Here is a 26,970-nt window from a genome sequence, read left to right as displayed (position 1 = left end):
TGTGAGTCATGTGTGCTGTGATGGCACGGGTCACGCATGCCACAGGGGCACAGGGGGCTCATGCGTCCCCGCGCCGGACAGCTGGGCCTGGGAGAGGCACATGTAGGTGGGGTTCATTGTAAAGAATGATGGTTTTTAACATTTGCCACCAGTAGAGGCCCAAGCTGGTTGATAGAGGGAAGGAAAAGCCCCTTCTCCAGGGATTTCACTGGCCAGGAATAAGCTCCAGCCTGAGGAAGCCTTTTCATCAGGTAAAGGAGGGGCAGGCAAAAATTGGGGCTTGGTCCTGCTTTGAGCAGGGGCTTGGACTAGAATGGCCTCCTGAGATCCCTTCCAACCCTGATATTCTCTGATTCTATGAGGCCACACTGTCTTTGCTGTTCACTTGGCAGAGGGGAGGGGCGCGATCAGGGCCAGACAGACAGAGGTGCAGGGACAGACCAACACAGGGAGAGAGAGACTGACACAGGGTCAGGAACAGGATCACACAGGGGCAGACACAGGGACAGACAGACCCAGGGGCAGGGACAGACAGACACAGGGAGGACTGGGGGGGGGGGGCAGGGACAGACAGTCACAGGGAGGACTGGGGGGGCAGGAACAGACAGACACAGGGAGAATGGGGAGGGCAGGGACAGACAGACCCAGGGGCAGGGACAGACAGACACAGGGAGGCCTGGGGGGGGCAGGGACAGACAGTCACAGGGAGGACTGGGGGGGCAGGGACAGACAGTCACAGGGAGGCTGGGGAGGGCAGGGACAGACAGACCCAGGGGCAGGGACAGACAGACACAGGGAGGCCTGGGGGGGGCAGGGACAGACAGACACATTGGTAGGGACAGACAGACCCAGGGGCAAACCACCCCCCACAACCAACCACTCCCAGCCAGCGTGGAGAGAAGCCCCGCCCCCTCCCGCAAGCCCCGCCCCTCCCGCTCTTGAGCCCGGAGCGGCGGCCCGCCGACTATAGAGTCCCCCCTCTGCCCTCTGGCGGGGTAGAGCGGCCGGCGACCATAGAGTCCTCATCCACCCCCCCGCGGGTGGCTGGAGCGTCGCATCCGGGCGGGGCGCCCCCGTGTTTCCGGCGGGGCGGGGGGTTGCGTAGCAGCGCCGGGGCCGGGCGGGGGGCCGGGGAGGCTGCGGCCGCCTCTGAGCCCTGCAGGGTCCCGGAGCAGCCCGAGGAGCCGGGGCTCGGCGCGGTACGTTGGGGGGAGGGGGCGAGGGGTCGGTCGGGGGGGAGGGTCTGGGGAGGGGGGTCGGTCGGGGTCTGGGAGGGAGGTCGGGAGGGGGGAGGGGCGGTTGGGGGGGGGCCGTGGGTGGAGGTGGCCCAGGACGAATGATCTGGTGGGGGGCTGTGGAGAGGGGGCCCTTAGGGCGCTGTCCGGTGTTACAGGCCCCCCGCCCCCCCCCCCGGCGTGTGGGGTGGCCGCAGGGACCTGGCTCGTTCAGGGCAGTGACTGGGACACTTGCTGCCCAAACTGTGGGGTTTTTTTTTTTTTTTTGGCAAGTTTAGTGATTAAGCAAATAACCCGATGCACAAACCCCAAGATCCTTCCCCTGCCCTGTGCGTCGGCCCCGGGAAACGAGCTCTAAGGCGTCCTGCCCGGTGCCCTGTGACTTCAATGTCTGGGAATATTTCATATCCTCCGCGCCAGCCTGGCCCAGGCTGCTGGAGCCTGAGCTGCTTGGGCTGCTGCTAAATTGTTGCTGAGAAAATGGGGCGAAATCGCTGTGGTTTGGGGGAATAGGGGGGTTTCGCCGCCTCGCGTGGCATCATAGATGCTTGGTGCCGCTCACAAGAAATGCCGCTCTCCCGATGGGTTCCCACGGTTACCTTTTAATTGCGCAGGGAATTGTCGCTGTTATGGTGAATGATTGAAATGTGTAGCCTCTGGGTGCTACTTTAATTCAGGCAGGGTTGTGGCCCTTTCTTTTCCTATACCCCCGTAGGAAAGTACCGTCTAGAACACAGTGGCATACAGAGACAAGAGGTGAGGGAACTGATCAGATATATACAGTGTCTATATATGAATTATATAGACACTCTCTGCACTGATCAAATGGAACGAGGAGAACATTTAGCACAGGGGTCGGCAGCCTTTCAGAAGTGGCGGGCCGAGTCTTCATTTATTCACTCTCATTAAAGGTTTTGCGTGCCAGTCATACGTTTTAACGTTTTCAGAAGCTCTCTTTCTATAAGTCTATAATATACAACTACACTGTTATTGTATGTAAAGTAAATAAGGTTTTAAAAATGTTTAAGAAGCTTCATTTAAAATTAAATGAAAATGCAGAGGTGCTTCTCCCTGCCCACCTCCCCCCCCCCGGACCAGTGGCCAGGACCTGGACAGTGTGAGTGCTGCTGAAAATCAGCTCGTGTGCCACAGGTGGCCTACCCCTGATTTAGCACGTTGTGGTTTTCTAAGTGCTGTATGAATCTGTTGTCCTTCGGAGCTCAGTTGTTTGCTCAGGCCTTTGAGGAAGGGTCTGGGGCGCTGTTCCCTCTAAGTTGTGCGTGCACACACAGATCCTAAACCCCGCGCACACAGCAAAACACCATGCACACAAAAATGTGCACAGAAGAATTTTTTTGCGCACACGGCCTGTCAAAAATTAGAGGGAATGTTGGTCTGGGGTGTGGGGAAGTGGGGACTGAAGTAGAATAGAGTTTATGGAGGGGATGGTATGATGGCATAGCCTAATTTTGGCAATTAATTGATCTTTGACTATTAGTGGTAAATATGCCCAATGGACTGTGATGGGACACTAGATGTGGTGGGATCTGAGTTACTACAGAGAATTTTTTCCTGGGTGTCTGGCTGGTGAGTCTTGCCCAAATGCTCAGGGTTTAGCTGATTGCCATATTTGGGGTCGGGAAGGAATTTTCCTCCAGGGCAGATTGGCAGAGGCCCTGGGGGTTTTTCGCCTTCCTCTGCAGCGTGGGGCACGGGTCACTTGCTGGAGGATTCTCTGCACCTTGAAGTCTTTAAACCATGATTTGAGGACTTCAGTAGATCAGACATGGGTCAGGGGTTTTACAGGAGTGGGTGGGTGAGATTCTGTGACCTGCGTTGTGCAGGAGGTCAGACTAGACTATCATAATGGTCCCTTCTGACCTTAAAGTCTATGATTCTATGATAAATGTGAAATTACTTTACTGTATTTTCCATAGCAGGTTCAGTAGTGACAAACGTGCTTTTTATTGTGATAGTGAATTTTGGGTGCTAGACTTACAAAAAGTACAAGGTGTGATGGTTCCCAGTTCATTCCTGCATAAATGTCACAGGGAGATCGCTAGGGTGTCCTATTCGGTGGTGGTTGGAAGAACTATATTTGACCGGATTGTGTAGCTTCAGAAGTTCTGTATTTATTTATAGGGGAATATATGCTTTCTCCCAATGCTTCCCTTTCTGTTGTGTGAAATCATTCCAGGACGGAACATTCCTGATCTGAAAATTCTTTACCTGAAATTGGGTTATGTCCCTACCGAGCATCAATCACACTGAAAACTTCTCTTAGGCCTTGTCTTCACTGCCACTTACAGCGCGGACAGTTTCCTCGCTCAGGGGTGTGAAAAAACACACCCCGAGCGGTGCAAGTTTCAGCCCTGTAAAGTGGCAGTGTAGACAGTGCTCCAGGGCTGGGAGCTGTTCCCCTCGCAGAGGTGGTTTTATTACACCGTTGGGAGAGCCCTTTAAATTGAAAACTTCCCTGTACCAGGCATATGGCAGAACACCTGACTGAATGTCTGTTCCCTAAAACACATGGGAGCATCCAGACCTGAAGCAAACATTTTGCTACTGAAATGATGCAGCGGGCAAACTTTTAGCGGCATGGAGAACAAGGTGTAATAAAAGGCCTTGGGCACAAAGTGGTATTTTTCCAGGTGGCTCACATGCTTCAGTTCCTTGTCCTTAAAGAGGATTTGTATCGGTTCTTGTTCAGAGGAGGAATATGTTGGCTGGAAAGGTTCAGACTGTACTGGGCCTGGTTGTATCCGCAGCACAGGGTGTGCAGCCTCGTTAGGCAGGTTATAAAAATGTTACAAATGGTTTGGAGCAAGTGGCTTTTAAGAAATGCGGGTGTATCTGGTGGGGCAGGAGGGATGCACGTGGCTAAAGGCATGTGGTCAGTGGAACAGGAGTTCCTGGATAGAAAGGCTTAGGCCGTCTTCCACGTGATGCCGGGAGTGCAGCGCGGGGAGCCGCATACCTTGCCATATTTCTGTTTACATTCCTCCTAGTCTTCTCCTTGTTCCTATTCACAGGTCAAGCCCGTTTGTGACCTCCTGACTATTCCTGTGGCAACAGGTCTTGGTCACAGGGAAGAATGACGTTTTAATCCGAACGAGGAGGAAGGGAAAAGATGGGCCACTGGGAGCAGCTGCTTAAAAAGAGCAATCAAAACACAGCCCTCTGTCTTTGCCAGATTGGGAGGAATTCTGCCACAGAAGGTAAATACTTCAGTTCAAATCTTCTTCCAGATCTCGATCAGCCGAAGCGTTTCATTAAAAGAAATTCAGACACGGGAGTGTTCAGAACCAAATCAGCAGCTTCATTTGTAAAGAACACTGTGTGGGGATGGTGGGGAGGATAGTCCCCCTCTTCTGTACAAGCTAAGGGGCTATAATTGAATTGAGATCACACTTGTCAAAAAAAACTTCGTGTCTGCTCCAGTTACAAGAGATGCAGGTACAAGCTCCAATCCTGCATTGGGAATCTTATGGGCAGACCCCCTGTGGCCATGATAAGCCCCTCTGATTTCACTGGAGCTCAGCATGAGGATCTGCCTGCCCAGACTCTGATGCAGAACCTGGCCCTTACTTTGTGCAATTGACAGTGTCTTGTGTCTGGTCACTTTCAGTGCTTCTTCTGTATAGTCCGTTTCGCCCATGGTGAAATGGTTATTGTTCGGGTTAGGGTACTGCTTAGGGGTCAGGGCCCCATTGTGCTGGGCACTGTACAAACATAGAACAAAGGCCTTACAAGACCCCTCCATATAAACATCTGCAGGGGACAGCAAACCCATTATTCAATTCCAGGTCATAAATATTTCAAGGTGGCTCTGTCAGAAACTGGATTTGGGGGGAGGGTGGTAAATTATTTGAAAAATTCAAGTTGTGTTCCTTTAAGCACTCATCAGAATGGTTGACCTTAAAGTTCTGATTGGATTTTAAAAAAATACCCCACCCACCCACCCCCGCTGTTTCTGCTTGATTTCCAGGGCACTTTTCTTTCCTGTGACAGTCTAGAATTTGAGAGTTAAAACATCCCTGTAAAATTACCTAATGTCTTTCTAAGGAGGCAGGTTCGCCATAACTTGCAGTAAAATGTGTAATTATTTTTAAAAAAATCCTAACAATGAAACTCATGTTGGAATCTGGAAAGGCCTCCTAGCTGGTAGGAATGATGACTGGAGGCCATTATTTAAAAAAAATAAAAAATGTAAAGTTTAGTTGGGCTGCATAGTGCATGTGAGCGTTTGCAATAAATCAATCAGCTTGGCTAGGCTTCTTCACAGCAGAAAACAATAAATATTTCTCATTGAATAGAGCCTTGAGCAATTTTATGCTGTAAAGACAGATCTGGTTTGAGGTTGGTTTGTTTATTACTCATGGTGTCCTTTGCCTCCCACCTATGTAATCAGTCACTGGCTTTTCTTTCCCTCCCTCCAGTGTTCCCGTCTGCCTGGGTTCTTATTCCCAGCTTTTCTCCGTGGGTGCTCCAGCCCCGGAGCACCCTCAGAGTTGGCGCCTATGGTTCTGCTGTCCTCCACACAGAAAACCCCCAGGGGATGGAAACCTAACGTATTGGTTTTGTGAGCTTAGCCTCTGCAGAACCAGATACGGAGCATGTAAAGGTTGTCAGCGTTAACAGCAGGGAGTACTTGGGGCAGAGGGATGCAGGGGCTCAGATCCCTCTGGTTAAGCAGAGCGTGGTCCCAAAGGCTGGTGTATTACCTGGCCAAACGGCAGAGATTGTGGGGGTGGGCGAAAGCAGATTCCTCGTACCACTAGCTAAAATCCATGTGGTGTGGGAAGGTTTGGAAAGTGTTTTGACCATGGGGGTAATGGAAAATCTCCTTGTCGACCTGCTGCTTGGTAAGGATTCTTTCTATGTTGCTCAGGTTAAAGTATTTGCCCGCAGCAAGGAGGAGTTTTATGCTGGGACCCCCGAGGGAAAGGGTAAGGTCTCAGGAACCACTGAGAGAATGGAGAGAATCTTGATTCCTCTGCAGCAGGGGGAAGCCACATGCTTCCAGGTGGGAGGGTGGTTGAGACCAAGTCCTACACTGCAGTTAGAGGCAGCACCACCTCAGGAAGGGAGGGGGGTGTAATGCCTGCCAGGGAGAGAACTGTCCAGGTTGTTAGCTGCCAGCAGGTTGCAGATGAACCAGAGGCAGACCCCTCTCCAGGGAGCAGAGAGCAATGTGGCCCAGAGGAGAGCCCAGAGAAGGTGCAGGGGATCTCAGAAACCACTGAAGTGGGTGAGGATTCCTGTGACCCTGTAACACAAGGAAGCAGGGTGCTTCCAAGTATGGGAGGGGCTGAGACTAGCTCCTTTCCAGCAGAAGGCAACATGCCCCAGGATCGGGGGCAGGAGAGGGGTTGTCAGTGACCAAGGAAACTGCCCCAGTTGTTAGCTGGCAGAGTTTTGCAGATGAGCAAGGGATAGGTCCCTTCCTAAGGAGCACAGAGAGATGTGTCTTAGAAGGGGTCCCAGAGGTGGGAACTGGGGAAGGAATAGTGGGGGTACAGGTTGTGTTCACAGTGATCACTTGGGAGAGGATGCCCAGGACTGAATGGCTGGGTCAACATCCGTGCACCCAGGCACTCAGCCTGTGCCCCAGGTTTTAAGAGGGAACTGTGTAACCGACGTCCTGGAGGGGAGCCATCACACAGCTGACTTCTCAGGGACAGAGAAAGGGGTGGCGGAGGACACCCCAATCCAGGGCCCAGTTTATCAGGATGCTATTTCTGGTATGTTTTTGGAAAGTAACTGGGTCCCTTTACATCAAGATGCAGCTCCAATGCCTGGGACAGCAGAGGAGTTGGAACCAGGAAATTGCCAGGTGGTCGCTGTCACAAAGTGCGGGGGAGTCGGGGCCCTGCACCCCCCACTTCCTGCGATTCACTGTGACTCTCAGCCAGCCAGTAACACAGAAGGTTTATTAGATGACAGGAACCCAGTCCAAAACAGAGCTTGTAGGTACAGAAAACAGGACCCCTCAGTCAGGTCCATCTTGAGGGGGTAGGAAGCCAGACCCCGGTTCTGGGCCTCCCTCTGTTTCCCCAGCCAGCTCCAAAACTGAAACCCCCTCCAGCTGTCTCCCCCCCAGCCACACTCCCGGCTCCTCCTCCAGCCTTTGTCCAGTTTCCAGGGCAGAAGGTGTCACCTGGGCCCCCAACCCCCTCCTGGGCTCAGGTTACATGCCTCATCCCTCAAGTGAAGTCACCCCCTGATATCCCACCACCATCCAGCACCAATGCTGTGTCTAGCCCCTGCTATTGACTATTTCCTTTCTAGCTAGGGTGTCAACTGAACTATTGTCAAGGAGACTGTCTTTTTGAAAAAGCTATTATGTCCAGTGTTGAATGGAAGCAATGAGTAATTTGAGGGGATTTTTGTAACTCTGTATGTATTTAAATTCCACTTTGCTGGCTCTGATTTGGTATCTCCTAATAATTTTGCTGTCTTGGAGTGATAAGGCAGGGAAGAATCTTGAACTTGTTTAACTTTATTTGGGGGGAAAAAATCTGCTTTCTATCAGCACAGGGGCAACTGTGCTATTACATAAGTGTTTCTAATGTGACTCTCTTTTAAAAAGTGGCACAATGTCTCTCACACATTGTGAAAGCTGAATGGCTCTGCAGTAATGTAAGGAGCATTTTTAGCATTGCTCAGCGTGCTGGGAAAATGGTGCCTTCTGATTATCTAATGGTATGAGACCTGATTTCTCACTGAAGTTCATGTCAAAACATTCATTGACTTAATTCCTGGCTCTGATTGCTACCAGTTATCCTTTCCCCATTGTTATCCACAGGCACATTGTGTGTCAGCTCTTTGTGGCAGGAGCTGTTCTTTACTGTATGTTTGTATAGCACCCAGCACAAACGGGCCTTGATTCTGATCAGGGTGTGTGTGCGCGCTACTGCCAATAGAAGTGAATGCCTGGGGCTTTCACAGATCTACTAAGCAAGGTTCCTGCCCCAATGATCCTGCAACCTGACTTCTCCCTCTTCGCCTCTGCTGGTAGACATGCTGTGGGCTGCATTCTGTGCCACGCTGCATTTCTCTGCCAGCCACAGGGGTTACTGTTTGTTATATAAGCACTTCATAGGCTGGAAAGCCATACATGCAACGGGGACTGGGGGGGCTTGGGAAACGTATAATCGGAGCTAGTGACCCAGAGGTTAAAGGCCTCACTTCAATTTCAGCACAGATCTTTATTGGCCAAGGTTGTTACCTCCTGTGCCCCCATGTGGAACGAGTTTGTTTCTTGGGACAGCTCTCTGTAGACACCTGTGCGCCTCGCAAACACACTTGCCTCTAATTGGCCCATAACTGGAAGCGGCATCAGAGGCCAAAGAGTTAAATGGGACACGAGACCAAACTTTCCTCTCGCCTCCTTAGGTGGGGCTCTGGGGCATGCTAGAAGCACATTCCTGGCCACCGTACCTGTGCTGTCTCCGCAGGGAAAGCCGGAGTCCACAGGACTGTCATTCAATCATCAGCACTAAATCTGTGTTTTAACAAAAGCCACTGGATAAGCCACCCAGGCTGGAGTCCGGGTTCGTGTCGGAAACGTTCATTCACTTGGGTGTGATGAAGGCCAGTTTCGGGAGCATGATGTTTTGGAAAATAATTAAGCGGTGCTTTTTCTCAGGGAGTAACCAGTAATGTGCTCGGGCTGCAGAAATACACAGATCACGATCACTGTCATTCACAGGAGACAGCACTTCTGGTCTGTGTGTGCAGTGCCCAAACATCCTGATTAAGTATATTTTCCCACTCAAGCAGAAATGCTTTATGGGTAAGTACCTTTGGGTGCCTTAAATCTTTCCTATACCATCCTGAATAGTCACATACCTGATTTTTAACTCTCATTTTCTAACAATACTGACCACCTTCAGAAAGCACTTTGAGATCTAAGGATGAAAAGCCCTAGATAAGAGAAACCACTAGTATTTACAAATGCATTTTTTGCATTTAACAATGCTGTTGATACATACATCATTGTGTACTGTGGCTCTTTGGTTTCAATTGATCTAAAAGTGGGTATAATGGAAGTGTTTTTTTTTAAACAATGAAGGGTGTCCGCTTTCAAGAATGGGTTTATATAAGATCCTCATTCAATTGTTCATTTTAGTGAGACTGCCTATCTAGAGAAGTCAGAAAATTTTTCCTCTAGCAGGTGGGCGGGGCACTTCTTCCCTTAAGGGATTTGAGTCCTTTCCAGTAATGATTTGTGATTGTGCCTACTAGGTGCTTAGGAAGGATGGTCTTTGCTCTGTGGAGCTTACAGTCCACTCACAGACAAGTAGGCAGAGGTCGGGGAAGGGAATAATAACAATATAGGCAATTTATGTACAAGTCAAGTTATATCTATGGGAGTTGTGCAGTTGTCTCTTTCGGTATTAAGCTTCCTCTTAATTAGGGAGTATGTGTATGTCTGACATTCCACATTTGTTGCTTGCTTGAACCACATGAAGGAAGGGCACAGTGTATAAATCACCAGAAGTCCTGAAGACTGACTTTCAAATGCATGAACCTGAATCATGGGTGGGATTGCAGCCTTTCAGTTCTACAGCAAATCTTGTCATAGGGCAAAGGTATTTCTAACATGTAGCAAGTTATTAATCAACGATAAAAGCACACTTCTACCGGACTTTTGTTTACTACAATCGCTATAATGATCAGAATTGAGATTTCTATCTGTGATCTTACCTTGTGCATTACTTTCACTCTGGTGTTGCTAGTCAGTTACATCGCTCAGGGACTGCTTGGGTGGAGGTCACATGCGCACTCTTGCCCTGGCCCTGCAAAGGTTGTTTGGCCAGTAATGGCAGCCGCAAAGCTGAATCTGAAGAGGCAGTGGGCTGAGACAAGGAAGGGGAGGAGAGATGGGCTCACTGGCATTACACTCGGGCTCATCCAAAAGACCCTTAAACGCTGGCAGGAAGCAGACAATCCCTTGACAACTTAAGAGGTCAGGATGTACGGTCAGAAATCTGAATATTTGTAAACTCGAATCCACAACATCCCTTAAACGACATGAGCTGCAAGGATGGCCTGTGTACGGCTCTTGGGTAGGAGTGGCTTGGAATTAAAATAGTCTGTCAGCGACTCAGGAGGCTGTCAAACCGATGTGAAACCTGTTTACTGTCCTCGTTTATATTGGCTCTGAGCTGATCGTGGATGAAGGTACAACAGTTAAGGCGTTGTTTTAAAGTCATGCTGTGAAAAGAGAATGTTGCATATTAGCTGACGCCACAAAAAACAGCCAGTGACCTTGTATGTCACAGCAAAGCCACGAGGGGCTTGTTTTGCTGCAGAATCATATGTTGAGGGCAGTGGAATACGAGTCAGGGATGGGGGGAGAGAGATTGATACATGGAACCACCAGACTGAGTACAACTGACATGTGATGTTTCCAGAGAACCCTGGGCTCTAATGCCAGTTTGCTTTCCAGAGCTTCCTAGCTTGCTACAGCTCAAGAGAAACTCGTTCATTGTGAGTCTGAGCCATGATTTTAACCAGGCCGATGGATCGTCACAGTCCAAACTACTGGGCTCAACAGGGCTTGAATCTGGCACTTGAATGTTTTACAGATCTGTTTTCATTTAGTTTCATAATTGATCCCATGGCTGTGGCGGAACAGAGCTGCCGTCTCTCCCTGATCGTAGGACTGGAAGCAGAGCTCACTGTGACAACTGTTGAGTTCTGGGGAAGCAGGCGGGCACAAGCCATACAGTGTTCATTCTGTAGCAGCTCTCCAGGCCAAGGAAAGGCCAGGGGACAAGGTGTGCTGCACATGTGAAGGACACTGGCCTAAGAGTCTCATCAGGAAGACAGGCAAAGCAAGCGGAGTGCTCTGATTGCTGAAGGAGGCTTGCCAGGCCGAGGGAGCAATGCCTTTGGCTTGCATCCACAGCAGTCGACACACCTCTAAGTTAGTTTTTTCTGGGAAGCTGCATGGATTGTACATTCATGTCTCTGCTTCGTGGTGTGAAGGGTTAACTTGGCTTTGCGTAACTCAGTGAATGGTGAGCCAGGTTGTTTCCAATAACAGCCTGGAGGAGGCTTGTCAGAGTGTTTTTGCTTTAACCTTTAAGTAACTTATTTTGCTGGTGAACTCTATTGCGTAAAGTCCAGGTCTCCCCTGTTCTTTAGGATCCTATCCAACTCCTGTTAAAGCCATTGCTAAGGCCTTTAGATTGCAAGCTCTTCTGGGCAGGGGCTATCTTCATGTACCCTTGTACTGTGCTGCGAACAGAGATGAATAATACATTGATCATGTGATGCTAGCGTGCCTCATATTTTAGGTCCCTAAAGTGCTGTGTAAACACTCAGGTTATGTCTTCACTGGAGTGTTACCCTGGGCTCTTACCAAGGCATTGTCCTTGTCATACATATAATACATACAAGATAATTTCAAAAGCTGGAGAGAGGAAGCATATCTAGCTAGATTACTTACTAAATTCTAAGACTCCATTCCTGTTCTGTCCCTGGCAAAAGCATCACACAGACAGACAGAGGGAGGGAGGGAGGGGGACAGGCTTTGTTTCTTCCTCTCCCCAGCTTTTGAAAGTATCTTGTCTCCTCATTGGTCATTGTGGTCAGGTGCCAGCGAGGTTATCCTAGCTTCTTAACCCTTTACAGGTGAAAGGGTTTTTCCTCTGGCCAGGAGGGATTTTAAAGGTGTTTACCCTTCCCTTAATATTTATGACAGTCCTTAACGCCCTTCCATCCACACACAAACTTCTCTCCCGAGTTTAATGGTGCCTTCGTCCCCAGCTAGTGGGCTGGCTGTGGGTGTGGGCTAAAGCCTGGATTCTGCTTTCGCTCAGACTGGTAACCTGCCCACTTTGCAGTCTAAATCCCTTGAGTGCTGACAGTCCTGCAGTGCCTTCCCACAATTCCCCACACACTCCCAGAAGGACAGACAAGTTCTTTCACAGTTCCCTGGGAAAGGATCAGTGACTCAAGTTACTGTGATCCAGAGAACCAGCGAGGATGTAGTATTCTACTGTGGCTTCCCAGTGTGGCTGCTCACGTCTGGGCTAGGCTAACATGGGTGCAGATCACCCGAGGTAACTCTGCAGTGAAGACACATCCTCTCATCCTTATGTCACACCTGTGAGAAGTCACATTACAGATCGGAAAGCTGAGCTATCGGGCGGTGAAGTGGCTTGCCCAGGACTCTGCAGTGAGTCGGTAGCAGATCCAGAATTGGAACTGGTGCTTTCCTGGCTCTCAGCCTTGCGTTCACTTGGCTAGACGGGAGGTTCTCACAGTGGGCTGTCGAGCACTTAGATTCATAGATTTCAAGGCCAGAAGAGATCATTGTGGTCATCTAGGCTGACTTCCTGCGTGACGCAGGTTATGGGACTTCCCCAAAATAATTCCCTGAGCAGATAATTTCTTGTCACTATTTGCTGCAGGACGTGCCTTGGGGTCTTGTGCAGCAAATACTATGCACTAAAATCTCTGCAGATTACTGCTGGGGGTCGTTAGTTTAGGAAGTCTTTGTCTGATGGGGGTAAACTGACTTAGAACGAGGGTTTTAATAGTGGAGTTGGTGCTTCAAAATACGGGGTTTTCTCATACGGGTGGGAGGGACTGAACTGATAACAGAAACCTGATCAAATGGTTTCCTAGTATGATGTAAACGAACAAATTCAGAGATGGGATTAATTCCTCACCATTGTTTCAAAGTATGTACGTTAGGGCAACAACTGCTGGCAATGGTGGTGGCTTTCTAGAGATTAGTGAGAAGAGCAAAGAAAATGTTAGAATCTTATTAAATAATTTAAACTACAGTTCCCGTAATTCTCCTGTAACTGATATCAAATGAGTTTGATCTGGTGGGTTATGATTTGAATACCTTTCCAAACAATTATCGCCACGATCCATGTTACCTGTCTCATGTGTGGCTCACATGTTGGCATGAATGCATCAGCGCCTAAATACCACAGTGTTGGGCTCTATGGATATATCAATTTCACAACATAATTGCATGTTAAACGTGTATAAAACTACAAATGCTATTACTGAGTTAAACCTTTTCATTCCCTGATTTTCCCTCTGAGTGGAGCGCACATTCTTTAAAATTGCTAAGCTGACTTCTGGATGCATATGAGTGCCATCAAAGGCATTTTGTACTAATGCTGCGTGGGTGAGTTCTTTGATCACCATTCGACTCAGTGCACATTTGAGTTTCTGTTCAATTTCTTGCTCTGAAAAGACAACTGATGCCTCAGAGTTGAAGCTTATGGTTAAACAGCTCTGTTCCTAGTCACGCTAGTGTTTGAGCAGTCAATGGTACAGTTGTCTTGTGCCACAGAGAGGTTAATAGGTGAAGAGCCATGTGCTGTTGCTGTCTTTTTCTCTCTAAATCACTGTGGCAAGTTAGTGGAAAAATCTTACTTAAAAAAAAAACTCTTGCAAAATTTCAAGGATATAATTTCTTAAACCCTCTGAATTTCAGTCAAAAATGTGTCCCTCTCCCGTCCGTTACTGGCATGGAAATAAGTGTCCTTACCAGCTCTACCAACCAGGTGGCATTATTCACTGACTGCTTTCAGGCCCATACTTTAGTTTTGTTTGGCCATCCAGGTCATAAGAAGCAAGGAAAAAAGTACCCATAAGTATTCTTGGTTGTGCACAAATTTCATCCCAGGTTTTAGAGAGACAAGGTGGGTGAGGTCATGTCTCTTATTGGAGCAGCCAGACCTGCAGAAGAGTTCTGTGTAAGCTCAAAAGCTTGTGTCTCATGCCAACAGAAGTTGGTCCAATCAAAGCTATTACCTTGCCCACCTTGTCTCTCAAAGATCCTAGGAGGAACATAAGAATGGCCGTCCTGGGTCAGACCAAAGGTCCATCTAGCCCAGTATCCTGTCTTCCAACAGTGGCCAATGCCAGGTGCCCCAGAGGGAATGAACAGAACAGGGAATCATCAAGTGATCCATCCCCTGTTGCCCATTCTCAGCTCTGGCAAACAGACGCTAGGGACACCATCCCTGCCCATCGTGGCTAATAGCCATTGATGGACTTATTCTCCATGAACTTATCTAGGTCTCCTTTTTTTTTTTTTTTTTTTTTTGAAAACTCAGTTACTTAGCAGAGATGGGGACTGAAAGAACAGGGCTATAACAACACTGCATATCCCAGATTTTGTCTAAGTTGCTGTTCCTGTCTCTGATCTTTCTTTACCTCGTGGAGTGGAGTTAAGAGCAGTTAGGCTTTGTCTTCACTGCTTTTAAAAAACAAACAAAAAAGAACAGGTGGGTTTTTTATCCTCAGAGTAATAAATGTGTGTGAGCTATTCTGAGGTAAAAACACTGAAGAGAAGACACTTCAGGTTCACCCCAGGTAAGCTAGGTGAGGTCAGCACTATGCCCCTGCCTGGTGCTGACCTCGCGTTGTTCACCTCCATAAAACAAGTGCCTTCTCTTTGCTGGGTTTTTCCCCCTTAGTGTAGCTCTCAAACATTAGTTACCCACTGGTAAAAATACACCTTTTTAGCAGTGAAGTCAAGGCCTCTGTCCCCATCTCTGCTAAGTAATTGAGTCTGTCAGTGCTTCATCCCCCACATCCACCCTGGCTAAGCGTAGATCAGACAAAACTCCTCAACAAAACTAAGTACGAGCTTTGGCCTCTTAAAAACAGAACTCTGCATTTCCAGGTCTGACCACTCAAGCCCATGTTCTCTGTGTGGTTGAAGCCACTTTCAGCACCTACAACCACTAAGGGTAATTCTACGCTGGAAACAGTAACAGATTGATCTGGAAAACCTGGCACATGAATAAAGGCTCCAGCTATCAATAAAACAGGCCGTATCAATTGGCAGAAGCTGCCCAGGTAGGAGACTTAATAAAATCCCGCAAAAGAATCTAAATGAGCCTCACTCAGGAGGAAGCTGCGGGTGGGAGCCCCGTGTCCCCAGAATGTATGCACGCTTTATCGAGGGACTAACAAATGAAAGTGTGACTTTTATAGATGGTTATAAAGTGCTGTTGTCTAACTTCCACGTGGGGCCGGAGTAACTGTCTCATCTCTGCAGGGCAGTTCAGCTACACAACCTCTGTTCTAAACTCTGTGGGAGATGTGGGTCCAAAACTCAGTCTTGCTTTGATCATTTACCCCTTGATGTTTGTCTCTCTCACATGGGCTCCAAGGTGCATTTTGCTATAAATAAATTCCTCTCTTCCCCTCACAGTGGAAGGGTTTCACATTTTCATCTGAACAGAGAGGTGGCACGTGCCTGTGGTTTCCAGCCCAAGGGAAACTTTGGATCCCACTGCTTAATTGACATGCTGTCTGAATGTGTCCTTCTACCACCTCGCTGTGCTGTCTGTCGGAACGACCTTAGCTCACATTAGGTTTCTGTGCCACGCGTCATTCTGTCACACTTGCATTGCACTGTTAGAACTAGGTTGCTGGCCAGCTAGGTCATGCAGATGGCGTTCCAGCTGGCTTTACGTGCTGCTGCGTGTGCAGGTTCAATGTCACTGCAGTTAATAGTCGGCTTCAGAACGGGTCACGTTGCTGTCAGTGACCAGCAGCATCTGCTTTGCGCTGTAGATAGCGAAAGGTCAGTGTTGGAGCCCCCTGTCCCAGAGCCGTTGGGTCACATCTCTCTCTGCTATACCGATTCCACCGTGTGGTTTCCACTCCAATCTGGGACGAAGTGAAGCTAGGCGGCAGAGAGGAAGCTGCAGCGGATGAGACTGTGCCGGGAGCAGCAGGGCTACATGAAGGCTGGGGCAGAAGATAGTGGGGCTAGATGCGCAGAAACGTTGCACACGTGACAGGCGGGAGTGCTTCGGCTCTCTCCATGGCCGAGCAGCTCATTTCTTCTCTCAAGCTTGGTCTGTGCTTGGTGTTTTACCAGTGTAACGATGCCAGTCGGGAATTGTTTTGTTTTTTTCCGGACCTAGCTTTGCCAGTGGAACTCGCAGTGTCGGTGTCGTTATCCTGGGGCAGGATAGCTCCTCGAGTTGGGCCGACCTGGCCTCACAGGCACAGCTCTGCTGGTATAACTGTGTCTGCACTAGCGGTTCTGCCTTTTCTCTGCTGGCCTGGATTCCCACTGGCAGAGTCAAAGCTGCAAACCTTAAGTGAACACAAGGCCTTCGATTCATTCACACTCTATCTCTCCCATCTTCCCCTAAACAATCTGCTTATCAGTCCAGAGCTGTGTCTGTGTGGGCTTGGGCCGCCCCCCTCCCAAAACCGGCTCTCACCCTAGCTGAGAAAGCAAAAAGACTGCAGCAGAGGCTCATGGTGGGGAGGGAGTGTTTCTAGCCAAATGTTTCAGAGACTTTGCAACGCCTGTAAATGACCCCCTCTAAGCACCAACTGTGTGATTCCCTCAGAATTCATCTGTCTTGGTCCTGTACTAGCTTAAGCAGCTGTGACAGATACTCACAGCTGCCCCAGTGCTTCTCCTCCACGTGTCGAATGCCTGTTACTTTCCTTTGCCTCTTAAGACCAGAACTCTGGGCTCCCCTTTTCTGACCATTCCCTGTCTGACCACTAGATTCTGCTTCCTCCCTCTGGTTGAAGCTACACGAAACACGTGCAGAAGCAAAAGTCCAGTACTGCCACGTCCCTTGCTTTCGCCTTTCATTGGAAGCTCTCAAAGAGCTTTGAACACTTACATGAATATCTCTGGGGGAATTCCTATCGGACATACTTTAAAGATGGGAAAACTGAGGCACAAGGGTCATGCCCAAGATCACAGGGTGAGTCAGTGGCAGAGCTGGGAATAGAACCCTGGAGTTCTGGCCCCCAGTCCTGTGCTTTAACTACAAGAGACACTCCCTCTTGTGGCCGCCTTGTTTTCCCTTTGGTTTTAATGTACTTTTCTGGCCCCCAGGGTTTATGAAATTGGGAAGATTATACAAATAACATTGCTTACAGAACAGGTTTCCTCCAAGCTCACCCAGGTGCAGTGCTGTTGGCATACCTCGTATTGGCCGTAATGAAAACAGGGTGTCTGTTTTCTGAGAAACTAGGCAAAGCTGGAAATCCGAGACTTCCAGCACAGGCCGTAATTAAGTTTGATTTAGCAGATCTGTCCAACAAGGTCTGGCTCTCATTATGGACTAGTCTTTTGCATCTGATACTTACTCAGTAAATCCACCAGCTGCGTGTATCTGCTGTCAGAGGGGACGGGTGGAATAACTTATTCACCAGATTTGACTTGACAGATCCCGAAGTCGAAGTGTGTGGTCTTGCGCGCTGTTAGTGAAGTTCTATCATCCTTGGCCTGCTGGAGCCGCTACGTGAGGGGTTTAACTCCTCACTGGGTCTTTGGTTTTCCCAGGAACAGTTTCAAAGGTTGCTGCTTTGCATTTTACATTTGGGAGGGTTATTTCCCACATGATGATGATGCTGAGCTCCGACCTCAGGTGGCTTCTAAATAAGTAGCTGCCGTGACTTTGCATGTTCTGCGTTTAGTGCAAAGTGTGTTTGTAGCCTGCAGTTGTTAGTGAACTAAATTGCTTCACTTCCAGCATTTTGGCCTGGGCTGCTCATAGCAGACCAGGACTTGAGTTAGGCCTTTTTTATATTGTCTGTTTCATCCCATATCCATCGTCTCTCCCCTCTGGCTGTAAAACAAGCCCATCAAAGGCCTTCATCGGCACTGCCTGTCTAGAGTGTCTCTTCTTTCTGCTTAAGGCTCTATACTCGAGCTTCACAGCTGGGATTTTCAAAGCAGCTAAAGGGGAATTAGACTGGGGATTTCCAAAGGCAGGGTGTCTCTCTTGGGCTTGCAGGGAATGGACCTCAGTGGTTCTCTTCTACCTTTATGATCTTCGATTGGACTTGATATTGCTTTGACTGTCGGTATATTTACTCTACAGTTACTGGATGTTGTGTGCTATTGCTGTCTCTGCTGTGCAAGGATCTATCAAATCTATCAAAAGGATCTATCTTTATAAAAACCCAGAGTGGTAACATGTAGAAATTGATGCTCAATATTTAAACAGTCACTCCAGAGCAAGGCTCTCCTACAGCATCCGCAGGGTTTTTTAGGGTGGAGTTTTACATATTCAATGCCTGGGGTCTGGTTCTGATACTCAATCCGCCAACTAATGGCGGACCATTCTGAATGTTCCCTGTTGCCATGTTGCTCAAGCCATAGGTTCTATACCCCAGCCATATAGAACAGCTGATTATTTTGGACCCCAGCCATCTGGAGACTAGATGGATTTTTTTTTTCCCCCCCAGCCAGAATGATTTTATTCCAATCAGACTCACAATACACTTTGCTGCTCAGTCCTGCTGCTTTCTGTTCTTTCTAATGCCCTGTTCCTTGTTTTGTGTGTTGTCCATAATGAGTATAATGTCTTCAGGGCAAGTAACGGCCTTTACAGCCCCATGTTGGCACCATACAGATCACAAGTAAAGGATAGGAAGTGCACTCTGAAGCGCTGAGCCAGCAAACCCAACAGAGAGATGACGCATCCATCTTAGCAAATATTTCTCTTGTGAGCATTCAGCGTGAACATTTAATGGTGCATGGATCCAGTGCGTAAATCTCACTTGGCCTTTCTTGATGGGCAGCAGCACAAGGCTGGTGTGAAACCTAGAGCGGCTGTTATGAAAGCGAGGAAGATGAATTGGGTGGGACAGAATACGGGCGGAGGTCTTTATCCTCCGGCCTTCAAATGACTCAGCGGTCTGCATCGGTAGAGATGAGTGTGCCCTAGAGCCAGTGGATATCGAGCGGACACACAGAAAATCTGTTCCGTAGATAGTGCCCAAAGCCATTTTAACTCGGCAGAAGGCTTAGTTCACTGGGAACCTCTGGGATCCAGAGGACACACATTTCAGAGGGGTAGCCGTGTTAGTATCAGCAAAAACAGCGAGGTTTTTGTGGCCTTGTGGCACCTTTAGAGACTAACAAATTTATTTGGGCATAAGCTTTCATGGGCTAGAATCCACTTCATCAGATGCATGGAGTGGAAAATACAGGAGGAGGTATAAATACATGAAAAGATGGGAGTTGCCTTACTAAGTGTGAGGTCAGTCTAATGAGACAACTCAATTAACAGCAGGATACCAAGGGAGGAAAAATAACTTTTGTAGTGGTAATGAGGGTGGCCCATTTCAAACAGTTGACAAGAAGGTAACAGTGGGGGAAATTAGTATGGGGGAAATTAGGGTTAGGTTTTGTAATGACCCAACCACTCCCAGTCTTTATTCAGACCAAATCTGATGCTGTCCAGTTCACAAATTAATTCCAGTTCTGCAGTTTCATGTTGGAGTCTGTTTTTGAAGTTTTTTTTGTTGAAGAATTGCCACTTTTTTAGGTCTGTTATTGAGTGACCAGGGAGATTGAAGTGTTCTCCTACTGGTTATGAATGTTATCATTCCTGATGTCAGATTTGTGACACAAACACGCTGTGGCAAAGCCACGTGAACGTATGCCTTGTGTAGTGTGGAAATGAACCTTGGACCTCCATGCAAGAGTGCCAAATGGTTTTTTGGTTAAAACTCTTAAAAAGTTTTAAAAATCTTAAAAAGATTTGTGCTGGAAATCACTTTAGATAAGCTATTACCAGCAGGACAGTGGGGTGGGAATAGGTATTGTTTCATATTCTCTGTGTATATATAAAGCCTGCTGCAGTTTCCACGATATGCATCTGAAGAAGTGAGCTGTAGCTCACGAAAGCTTATGCTCTAATAAATTGGTTAGTCTCTAAGGTGCCACAAGTCCTCCTTTTCTTTTTTCTTAAAAAGCTGTTAATCTCCCTTTTGCTAATGGAAACCGCACTCTCAGCACTTGACTCTTCCTGGGGCGGGGGAGAACTATCTTGCTTGGAAAACGCACCATCGTTACCACGGAGATCATCTTTGAACTCTTGGTGTTACTGCTGACGTAAATATGGGCAGACTTGCTTTCCAGGGCTGTTGGGTTTTGGGGAAGAAGAGCTGCAACCTCCTTTGCTATCCCAGACTGTCTCTGGCATTCCTGGGCCATCTCTAGTTGCCGAGTGAACTGATGCCAGGCGACTGGATTGTGATGGGTTAGTTCAGGAACTGGGACAAAACTCAAATGCGTTTAACGCTGTTAAGAGTTTTTGGGGTACTTGGACCAATAGGATGATAGCTTTCAAATGAGTGACAGGGTAGGTGGCGACTGGCTGGCTTACCTTTTGATGTCATAATCAACCCCCTTACTGGTTGGCTTATGGAGCGGAGAGGAGCAGCTCCAGTCACAGGCCATGTGCTGACTTCTTAGTTCAAGGGTTAGGAGCCTTATGTCTCCCCATAGCAACTTTTTGGTCTAGGAAGATCCTCTGTAAGAAATGGGGGGGACCTTTTAGACCATCATTGCCAGCTGCTCTTATACCCTGGAGATGTGAGTGGGGTTACCATCTTCCTGCGGGATCTGTTTGGTGAGGGACCGTGAAAGGACCTTTGTCCCAGTGCAGGGCCTTGTAAAAGGTTGCGGGTAAATGCAGGAACTTCATGAGTGCACAGGTACTCCTGTCTTTTTACCTCTGTGTAAGGTCAGGGCTCCCCCCTCACTGGGCACTATGCTGACACCCCGGGCCCTGATGTGGAGAGCTTAGAGGCTAAATAGAGCATGTTCCCCTGAGGGGTGGATGGTGTCACATGACTCAGACCATTCGCACCTCTGAAACATTTTGATGTTGGTTGTGATCATGTTACATAATCTCCACAGCCATCCTCTAATGTTCCCGCACACCTGGCGTGTGTAGGAAAGACTGGAAGCCCACGGTAGCCCGGTGAATTCTGTCGGGCTCTAAAAGTCCTGTGTCTTGAGGATGCGTAAGTGACTCATTAAGACACCTGGAATTAAACCAGCACCTGAAGTTTTACAGTACCGGAATCAATGGATCCGGTTCTGGAATCCTGACTTAGGAGCAGAAGAGCTGTAGGGACGTGGGAATAACTTGGGCTATGCTATTCCTGTACTCCAGACGTTACAGGGCTCCTGTGTGAACTAGATCCCTGTCTCCATCTGGCTCTTCTGGGCACAGGGAACAGCTAACCGCAGACAGGGTGTGGCATGCTCACCGCTCGAGCATGCTTGCGAGAGGAGAAGCCGCACTTTAACCAAAGAACGGACACTAGGATCCCTGAGTACTGGGCAGGATGCCGGAGTTCAGGTGGCGCTGTGTAACCAGCTCGGGTTGACTGTAGTGCATGGGAACCTGCTGTTGGAGAAAGGGAATGGAAGCTGCCAAAGGGAATCCGTGAAATGGAGAGGATGATCGGGATGCAGTTCTGTGGGGGAAGAAACTTGAGAAATTAGCGCTAGGGTCAGGGCTGGAAGGGACCCTCCTCGGTCATCAGGTCCAGTCCCCTGCGACCGCAGACATCCCATTCGTAAACATATCCAGCTGGGGTCTCGCTGTTGTTTTGTGCCGTGAGGATTTCCAGATGGCGTTCCTGTAGCGGGTAATGGCCCAGGGGCATCCGCTGCAGGGGCACTGTGCTATTCAAATTACCCTAGCGCCTTGAGACCCTGTCTGAGTTTGCCAGCTCATTGTGCCAGGCACGGCTCAGATATCTACTCAGGGACTGACAGAGCCTACGTAGCTGAGACGGGGTGGGAGGGGAAACGGCGGCAGAGAGAGGCAAAGTGACTTGCCCAAGATCACCCTGTGTCAGTGGCAGAGAGCGGAGCTAGAATCCTGGTGGTCTGAGCACATCTGATGCTTGTCCATAGGGTCCTGGGCGCTCGGTGCCTCCTCTGCCTTCTCACGCACAGACCCTTCGGTAGCGAGGACAAAAGAAGCAAGATGGGAAAAGCTGCAAGTGCAGAGGGATGAGTAATGCCTTGTGGGGGAGGGAAGTGTGCAATTGATGCTAGTTTTGCTCTCCCCCTGAGGAGCGATTCAATGCATGGAAGTGGGGCTGACAACAGGGCACCACACCCTATTGTGTAAGGGCTTGGAGCTGGCCTGCGAGCCCCTGGCTTAGCATGCAGCAGGCTCAGGTCTGTTTCCAACTCTCCGCATTGCAAAGAGGGACTTTAAACTCCCAGATCAGGCTCTGCCTTCAGAGGAGCAGAACATGAGTCTGTCCTTGCTTTCCTCCTGGTGTGATCCCCGCAGTTCTCTGCCTGCCCCTGATCTCCTTCCTTCTCTCTCTTTCCAGGGTTCTGGCGACGGTGATGAGCAATGGGGTATGATGTAGCCCGCTTTCAGGGGGATGTTGATGAAGACCTTATATGCCCCATCTGCAGTGGGGTCCTGGAGGAGCCAGTGCAGGTAGGTGCCAGAAAGAGCAATAACCAGTTCTTTTCCGCTGTCGTGATTGGCGAGATTTACAGGGGTGATTCCGTACTATGGTTTTATCCCCGTTCTAGCAAGTGCGGGTGGATGTTAAATGCACAGCCATGCATGTGTGAAAAGAGAAGCTTAATGTACAAGTGCAGCTCCGACCCTTCCGGTCGTTGCTTGAAAGTAGCGGCTTGCCAAAATCAGCCTAACCAGGGTTAAATTGCTGTAATCTAACACATACTGGTGGAAATCTGCTGAAAGCTGCTAGTGTACGAACACCCTAGCTATTTCAATTCATCGCTTCTAAAATGCGACTGCCCCAACCTCGGCGGGCATCTGAGACCTATCAGAGGCTTTGGAGCCGGCGTGTGCATCGGCATTTGATGGTGCTATATAAAAAAAACTTCTCCCGGCATTTTTGCATGCGGCGTGGTGTTAGGGTTAGCATTCACCCCGGCTTCTCGGAACTCCACCTGAACCAGCTGATCGCCAAACCAGCCGCCTTCCCGAAGTCTTGCTCCACACCAGCAGAAGAGAAGCTGTGTACTCCAGGGGCCTGAGCTGACAGCCTCTCCCCCATCTTTGTGGCCATATCCAGCGCATTGAAAGGCCAAATTGTTTTGTTGCAGAGACTCGCGAAGTGGATCTTGGTGTATTTCCACTTGCTACCAGCAGGCTGGCAGGTCTCTCCCTTCACATTTGGAAGCGTGCTCCCCTGGGCACACATCTTCCGCCTGCTTTAGGAACGTGTCAGCCTGAGGTCTGCCAGGCAGCTGTGTGCAGCAGCCGCCAACGTTCATTAAACATTCTGACTTGACCCGCCTGCCAGGCGTGATAATCCATTGGGGGAGAGCAGGGCTCCAATCCCTGTTGGACGGATGCAGCTGAAACACCCCCCCCATCCCCCCCACCACTGTCCCAGGAGGATACTACCTACCAGGCACCTAGAGTGGAGCCCAGGCTGACCCATGCTTGAAGGGGGAGACAACAGTTATGTTCCCAGCAGGAACTGCGGCTCTTGGAGATGCTGGAGTCAGTATGGATCCCATGACCTGCCCTCCATCCTGGCTCTTCAAAGCCCTCAGCAGCACGGGCTTTGAAATGTGAGGGACTTTGCTCCTTTGCGCCTGGGTCTGGGTGCACGAGGTGGTCCGGGTGCATGGGCTGCCCCGATGAGTGCTCCTGTTAAAAAACACCTCTGATCGTGCACGCGGGAGGTGCTCGTGCGTCCCCAGTGGGACCCACGCCGAGCACATCTGGGGAATCCCTGTTTCTGGAGGGTATCTGGTGACCATTCTTTTCTAGCAGCAGCAAGATTCCGGGCTTGCCGAGTCTCCTCTCCCCCTGCCCTCCTCCCTGCCACCTGTTAGGAGCAAACGTTAGGCCCAGGAAAGCGGAGGGGGTCCAAATTGTGAACATTGCGATCCTTTGGCACGTCATTAATAGCTCAGTATGTTCAGCGCTGTCTTCTCCTCCAGCACGCGCACAATCCAAACGCGGGAGTCGCTTGCGCAGAGCCAGGCTAGCAGCAGTAGCCGGCGTGCCTCTTCCAGCCTTTCGCTGTGGGGAGCGGTGATTTTTGGCTCCCCGTCTTGGGAGCGTTCGTCTGAAATGCCTGTGAAGCCGCAGAGCGGTACAGCGGGTGGGTTGCTCTGGGTTCTGTACAGCGGGTGGCTGCTGTTACAGTGCGGAGCCCGAGGCCTAGCAGAGGTGGGCCTGTAGATAGTTACATAACAGCTCTTGCTGTGAGCTGTCGCTCTGTGTTTGGAGACGATTGCTGGGCCCAGGAAGGGAGGAATTGTTGCAGGAGGGAGGCTGGGAATACTGTGACCCTAACTGCACTGCTCCATACATAACATGCGCAGTGAGCAATCCTGACTGGGAAAAGCGTTTGCGTGGGTGGTCTAATGCTGGGCACGAGGGCTTAGACTTGTCCCTGGGGCTTGAATAGAGATCGTAGCAGCTGTCTCTTACAGGTGGTGGGAGGGTGAGGAGTCCTCCTTGCACCCGGGGCGGGGGGGGGCGCTACCCATTCACCAACTTATTGGAGCGGGTTCAGAGTCAGGCCGTGTGTCAGCAGGATCACAGCAGTGCTGACGGTGTGTTATCACACAGCACCTGTGAACAAGGATTTTCAGACTCCAGATCCTTCCTGAGGTCCCTGTGACCTTATGCCTGACTGCGGCAGAGGTGTTGTTCCCTTTAGGAAGTGGATTCTTTCCCTGCCCCTGATTTGCATTGTCACCCGTGCAGGGACACGAGAGGATTTAGGGTTTGCCCTGTTACCCCCTTGGGCATTTTCGCAACTGGCGGAAAAAATCCTGAAATTGCCAGATAACCAGCCTAGGATCTGAGGGATAGCAGGAACTCCGGCAAAGCCTGGGGCCTGCTCTGAGCAACTCAAGTGATGTAACTATTTTTTTTTTTAAAAGGCCCGTTAGAGCGTGAGTGACAGTAACACAAAACTTTGCCATGAACAAATGCACTGCAGTGCGGCTAATGGAAAGTTGAGCCGCACAGGGACGTTCAGCTGGGACTCTTGATCAGCAGTGACTGCAATGCCAGTAAGTTGTGGGCAAAGTGCAAGTCACGACTCTTTGCTGGCTGAAGTGTTTTGCTGCTTGCTAAGCTGTCTGTGTTTTGGCAAAAATTAAATCTGAAGTTGCATCACCAGTAAACAATTTACTGTGACTGGGGAGGGTGGTGTAGTTCGTTCTCTACAGATCTTGCATCTATGACAGACACGTTCACTGCATTTTTCTCTGAACTGGTGTTGTGCAACTGACAGGAAGGACAAGGGGATGCAGGAGATGACCACATGGTAGGGCAGTAACACATTGCATGTCTAACAACTTCCATTCGCTCTGAACGCGAGTTGGTTGGTTTCTCAGTGGGCTAGAATGATGTAAATCCAGGCAAGTTTAAACCACTGACTTAAATTATTGATTTAAAGTAAAACATGCCGATTTAAATCAGGTTGATGCTAACTTAAACACATGCACCCATTGTACGTTTAGCGTAACACTTCATAATGAACTAAATTATAAATGCTGGATTTTAAATGTCAGAAGCAGGAGATTACTGAATTTTGCAAAACTTCTACGAGCAAAAGAACAAAATGCTGGAAATGTGAGTCTCTGACCCTGCAAACATTGTGTGCCTCGGTGTTCGTAGCAACAGATGCAAAAACTATGTTAACTGTTCTCTTAATGGCATGACGTCTGTCCCTTCAAAATGATTTTCAGTGTTAACAGTGAAAAGTTATATAACCGTTCAATATATTATTGATGTTATTATGAATGTTCATAAGTGGCAAAATGTTCAAAAATAGCCTGAAGTTAACATCCGAAGGGTGAGATTTTCAAAGCATAAAGGCCAGATGTTTAAAGGTATTTAAGCACCTAAGGGACATGGGTGTTCAAGTCCCATTGACTTCAAGCTGCGTTCCCTGATGGAGGAGCGTAGTCTAGCAGAAGCATTCACCTTTCTTGGCATGTGGAAGTTTGATCTAGTGGAAGGTGCTGTTAGTTGCAGATACAGCACAAGCTGTTTGCATATCCACATTTGAGTTTGTGGTGGCCTGGAAGTCAGGGTGTTTATGAAGCTCCAGAATAGTCTCTTGCTGCAGAGAGGGGCCTAAAAATGTGAAATTCTTGGCAGAAAATAAATCGAGGTAAAATCTGAAATTCAGGTAACAATTCTGACCCTAATTAAAACCTCCGCTTTAGCAATTTCAGACTGTCCAGTGGGGAGAAAGTAAAGAACGAGCAACATGTTAAAAATGGATTGGAATTTTGTAAATGTTCTAAATAAAAGCACTTTTTAAAAAAATCAGAACTTTATCCAGCTTGGCCCCTGATTTCCTTTCCAAGAGAGCTGAGCCGCCCGCCTCTCCCAGGGAAGTCAGGGGGCTTTGGGATTTCTCAGTCCGTCCTGAAGATGAGACTTCTGATCTTTCGGACACCCCTCGTGTGATGGCCAAGTACAGCACTCGACCGGCTCTATGGCACCGAAATTAACCGTCGTATCCAAGGCCACCCAGCAAGTCCACATTGCACTGCACGGAGTAAATTCAGGAATCTGGACTCGCCATGTCCTGCCTCTCAGGGAGGCGTCCCAGTCTAGTTACCTGGCACCTCTGCGTTCGCGTCCTTGCCCTGGCTGGGAAGGGGCTGTTCGTATGCCTGAAGGAGGGGCGTGGTACGGCACAGCTGGGCTAGCACCATTTCCAGGGGGAAAAGAAATCGGTTTGTTGTGGTTGGAGAAGCCCTCCTAGAAAGCTCCTAGCGACACGAGTATGTAAACAGGATCCTGGCCAGCCTGGTGTTGCCACGGCCTGTTAAACTGACGCCCGGAACAGGGGCTCCCTGGTAACGGCTACAACCCCGGCAACCAAACGTTCCAGTGTCGCAGAGACTCCCGGTGCTGAGTGCCGGGAGCCGACTCTCCAGTGCGGTTTGGGTTCTGCTCTGACTTGT

General features: G+C 49.1%; 1 protein-coding gene across 3 annotated transcripts in view; it reads left to right on the top strand.

Moving 5' to 3' along the window:
- The first annotated feature begins 1,076 nt into the window (after positions 1-1,076).
- The window catches only part of RNF41 (ring finger protein 41), a 34,071-nt gene continuing 8,177 nt past the window's right edge, over positions 1,077-26,970 (top strand). Inside the window, exons 1-3 of one of the 3 annotated variants that reach the window (XM_073318398.1) lie at positions 1,078-1,199; positions 4,268-4,453; positions 22,368-22,480. In XM_073318398.1, the coding sequence (XP_073174499.1) occupies positions 22,391-22,480 (90 nt within the window). In that variant the 5' untranslated portion in view covers positions 1,078-1,199; positions 4,268-4,453; positions 22,368-22,390. Of the gene's footprint in view, positions 1,200-4,267; positions 4,454-22,367; positions 22,481-24,924; positions 25,057-26,970 lie in introns of those variants that run through there. The other 2 variants (XM_073318400.1, XM_073318401.1) reach the window with 2 other exon arrangements.

Source organism: Lepidochelys kempii, chromosome 20, assembly GCF_965140285.1.
Source record: "Lepidochelys kempii isolate rLepKem1 chromosome 20, rLepKem1.hap1, whole genome shotgun sequence".
NCBI lineage: Eukaryota > Metazoa > Chordata > Testudines > Cheloniidae > Lepidochelys > Lepidochelys kempii.
This window is presented reverse-complemented; position numbering and strand designations above follow the sequence as displayed.